This window comes from Myotis davidii, unplaced genomic scaffold (genome assembly GCF_000327345.1).
Source record: "Myotis davidii unplaced genomic scaffold, ASM32734v1 scaffold599, whole genome shotgun sequence".
NCBI lineage: Eukaryota > Metazoa > Chordata > Mammalia > Chiroptera > Vespertilionidae > Myotis > Myotis davidii.
The window spans coordinates 1,188,058-1,191,871 of NW_006290772.1; the positions used below are offsets into that span (position 1 = coordinate 1,188,058).

General features: G+C 56.6%; 1 protein-coding gene across 1 annotated transcript in view; it reads left to right on the forward strand.

The window, feature by feature from the left end:
• UNKL (unkempt family zinc finger-like) overlaps positions 1-3,814 on the forward strand; it is a 43,096-nt gene that overhangs the window by 11,243 nt on the left and 28,039 nt on the right. Inside the window, exons 5-6 of the mRNA XM_006763934.2 lie at positions 117-234; positions 3,134-3,218. Of these exons, the coding sequence (XP_006763997.1) occupies positions 117-234; positions 3,134-3,218 (203 nt within the window). The remainder of the gene's footprint in view (positions 1-116; positions 235-3,133; positions 3,219-3,814) is intronic.

The following is a 3,814-nucleotide window of genomic DNA, read 5'->3' on the forward strand; positions in this document are numbered from 1 at the left end:
TGTGCCTGTGGGTGCACCGTCCTGAGAGGTGAGCCCGCGGCAGGCGGGTAGACCAGCACCCCCGGCACGCAGAAAGCTGGTCTCTAGACCCTCCTGTGACTCCCCCTGTCGCCCAGGTCCACTCCATGCCCCAGCGTGAAGCACGGCGATGAGTGGGGTGAGCCCTCGAGGTGTGACAGTGGGGACAGCTGTCAGTACTGCCATTCACGCACGGAGCAGCAGTTCCACCCTGAGGTACGAGCGGGGAGGCGGGGCTCCAGCTAGCTGGTCAGCGTGACCATAGCCTGGAGAGGGTGGGTCTGGTGGCTCCTTGCTATGTTTGGGGGGTCCCTCCAGAGACTCACAGGGCTCAGCAAAGCCATTCTGTCCGCAGTTAGGGTCGTTACACTGTAAGGGTACAGCGTGAAGTCAGCAAAGGGCAGGGTCCCCAGGGGGCAGGGCCTGGGGAGGCCGGCGTGAGTTTCCAGCTGTCCTCTCCCAGGGAATGACGGACGGCACTCACTTCTCCCAGTGCCTTTGTCACCTGAGCCTTGGTGTCTCGGGTTTTTGTTTTGGGTCGACTGTGGAGACGTAGCTGACCGGGTCGAGTTGATGCCGTGGGGTCCAGGGTCCCCGCCGTAGGTCACATTGTCATTATCCAGGGTGGCCAAGGCCAGGCAAATACACTTACTGGGCAAGACGTTCGAGGGGCACTGAGGTCCCCTCCCAGGAGTTGGTCAAGGTCAGTCCTTCCTTCGGATCGTGCAGGGTGTGACCCCCAGAGCCTGCTCTCCTAGCCAGAGCTCACGTGGATTTGTGTTCAAAACGACTAAGCCAACAAGCCCTTCAGAGCCTGAGTTCGAGGAGAGCACAGGGCCCAAGGAGGGTGGGGGCCAGGGCTGGGCTGCGGGAGGGGTCGAGGGTGAGAGGGTGGATGTCCACCCACAGGGGTGGTAGTGTGTGTGCTGATCTGTGAATGAGGGGTGGGCTCATGTGCTGAACTCCACGGGCCTAGAGGGGAGGCAGGGCCAGTGGGTGGCGGAGGAGGGCTGCCGGGGCCTGCACAGCCTGGTCAGGAGTGAGTTGTCCTCGGACAAATGGCTGCCTTGGGCGCTGGGCGGAAGGCGCGGAGCTGGTGCTGAGCAGCGGGCACCGGGCTTGTGTGAACTTGGATGGAAGTCCAGCCTTCACCTCCAGGCCGTCTCTCTCAAGCCGAGACCTGCATTGCAGGCCCCACCACAGCCGGTCTCGGGTTTTTATTTTCTCCTCTTCTAGTCACATGATCATTTCTTCATTGGAGTTTGGAAAACTCCTCAGAAAAAATGCTGTGCTTGTTCACACCAGGAGTGTTTGAATAAAAAGTCTCACCTCCCCTCTGGCTCTCACCCTGAGGCCACGACTGTCCCATTCATTTCTGTGGCTCAGCACTCGTGGTTCTTACCGATTTCCCAGACTCATGCTCTTCTTTTTGTTTTGTTTTGTTAATCCTCACCCAAGGACATTTTTCAGTTGATTTAAATAGAAAGAAGGAAGGGAGGGAGAGAGAGAGAAACATCATGTGAGAAAGACACATTGATTAGTTGTCTCCCACCCTTGCCCAGGGCCAGGGTCTGAAGCTGCAATCCAGGTACATGCCCCTGACCGGAAATCAAACCTGCGACCCTTTGGTGCACGGACCGAAGCTCCAACCACAGAGCTACACTGGCCAGGGCTCATGCTCTTTATTTCTTTTTTAAAATATATTTAATTGATTTTTTTTACAGAGAGGAAGGGATAGGGATAGAGAAAAACATCAATGAGAGAGAAACATCAATCAGCTGCCTCCTGCACACACCTCCCCCTCCCCCCACTGGGGATGTCCCTGCAGCCAAGGCACATGCCCTTGACCGGAATGGAACCCGGGACCCTTCAGTCACCAGGCCGACGCTCTATCCACTGAGCCAAACCGATCAGGGCTCATTCTCTTCTTTTTATATGGCTCATGTAGGTGCAGAATTGGGACTGAAAACCCGTGTACACCAGTGAATTTTAACTGTGTTTACTCTTAATGTTGTGACTTAATTGAGAAGAAAATGAGTGAACCAGTGGCACCCTTGGGGCATTTGTACCTGGTTTTATTTGAGGCCTGCCTGTGGAGTTGTAGCCACACCGATTGACGTGTGGTGTCCTGTGTCACATACCACGTTAGCTCTGGGGTGTTTGCCATCTGTTTTTACACACACGCCTTGGTGCATACCTTACATTTGTTGACGCTTAAGCAAGACAAAACTCAGAATAGTTAGCATGACCTTCCCTCAGGGGTCACTGAGCACCAGCAAGCCTAGCGCTGTGTGCACTAGAGGCTGCCCTGGGCGTGAAAGCAGGCGCCAGAGTGAGGGAGCGTGTGACTGTGCCACATGAGGCGCCCTGGGCTGCAGGAAGGGGTGGGGAACTCATCCAAAGGGTGGTGATTGCATTTTGTTTCCTAAGTGCTGTGCTTTAAAATGCACATATAATGACATGTAGCTTCCTGATGTTTTTAGTGAATTTGAGACCCTTTGAAATTGTTTTTGTTGGCGTGGTTGCCTAGCAGACAGTTGAGTCAAGGGACCTGAGCAGGTGGGGAAGGAAGGAGGGTGGTGAGGTGTTGGTGCGGGGTCTGGGCAGGAGTGCAGAGATCCTGCCATGGCAGCGCCCACAGGGCATCTGCAGCCCTGAGGCTGGTCTGCTCCTCCTGGGTCCCACGTGCTGCGGGGCCAGACCCCGGTGTTGTTGACAGCACAAGAGTATCTTCGACCCAAGTGGGTGGATTGGGTCTGGTCATGGAGTGGACACGTGTTCATTACAGGCATTTCTTGAAATGCACCTGCTGTGTACCAGGCACTGAAGCAGGTGCATCCTTCAGAAAACGCCACGTGGAGAAGCTGAGTGTGTGGCTTTAAGGACAGGTGCTCCAGGCCCTCGTTCCCCGGACTGTCTGGCCCTGTGCCGAGGAGGGGGTTTGGGACCACGGGCCTTCAGGGAGGGGGCCACGCCTACGCCCACACCCCTCTCCCCCGAAGATTCCCATTGCGATTGGGAGCTTAGTTCTCTATGTTGTGGTGCATCCTCTCGGGGCTGCCCGCGGAACCCCATTTCCAATCGCGTCTCCACTTTAGTTTATGTTTGTTCCTAGATCTACAAATCCACAAAGTGCAACGACATGCGCCAAACCGGCTACTGCCCTCGGGGTCCTTTCTGTGCCTTCGCACATGTGGAAAGTAAGTACAGCCGCCCAGTGGGCTCTGGCTTAGCCGCTGCCGTACGCCCCTCAGGGGAGACAGCGCACAGGTCGTAGACTCCCTTCATCCTGAGCAGGCTCTCAGGATGGGGAAGCAGGGGGGAGCACCCCACATGCCTGTAGGGTTCCTGGGGTGGGAGCTGTTGCAGGTTGGGCCTGGTGGGGCCTGAGGGGCCCTGCCTCCGGTGTTCCGGGCTCCTGAGTACAGTGGCTGGGCACTGGCACAGTTTGTGTGGGTCGGGGCTAGTTTTGATGCCAGATGGGCCCATAGAATGTTCCCAAAGGCAGAAACGAGCCTCTGTGACGGGGGTGCACGCAGACCGGCCCTCCCACTTGGTGTTCCTCGGCTTCCTCCTAAACGCCTGCGAGTTGGGATCCAGGTGTGTGTAGCGTGGCCAGCTCCAGTTTACCTTCTGCTTGTTCTTTGGGTGGGGAGGGTGGCTGTTCTTGCTGAAAGTTCACATTGTTTCTGATGCTCAAATCACTCGCGTCTCACACCGAGGACTGGAGGGTCCTGTCGCCCTGACAGCTCCCGGGTGTTTCAGACGCCCTCTCCGAGGCCAGTGCAGGCTCTTT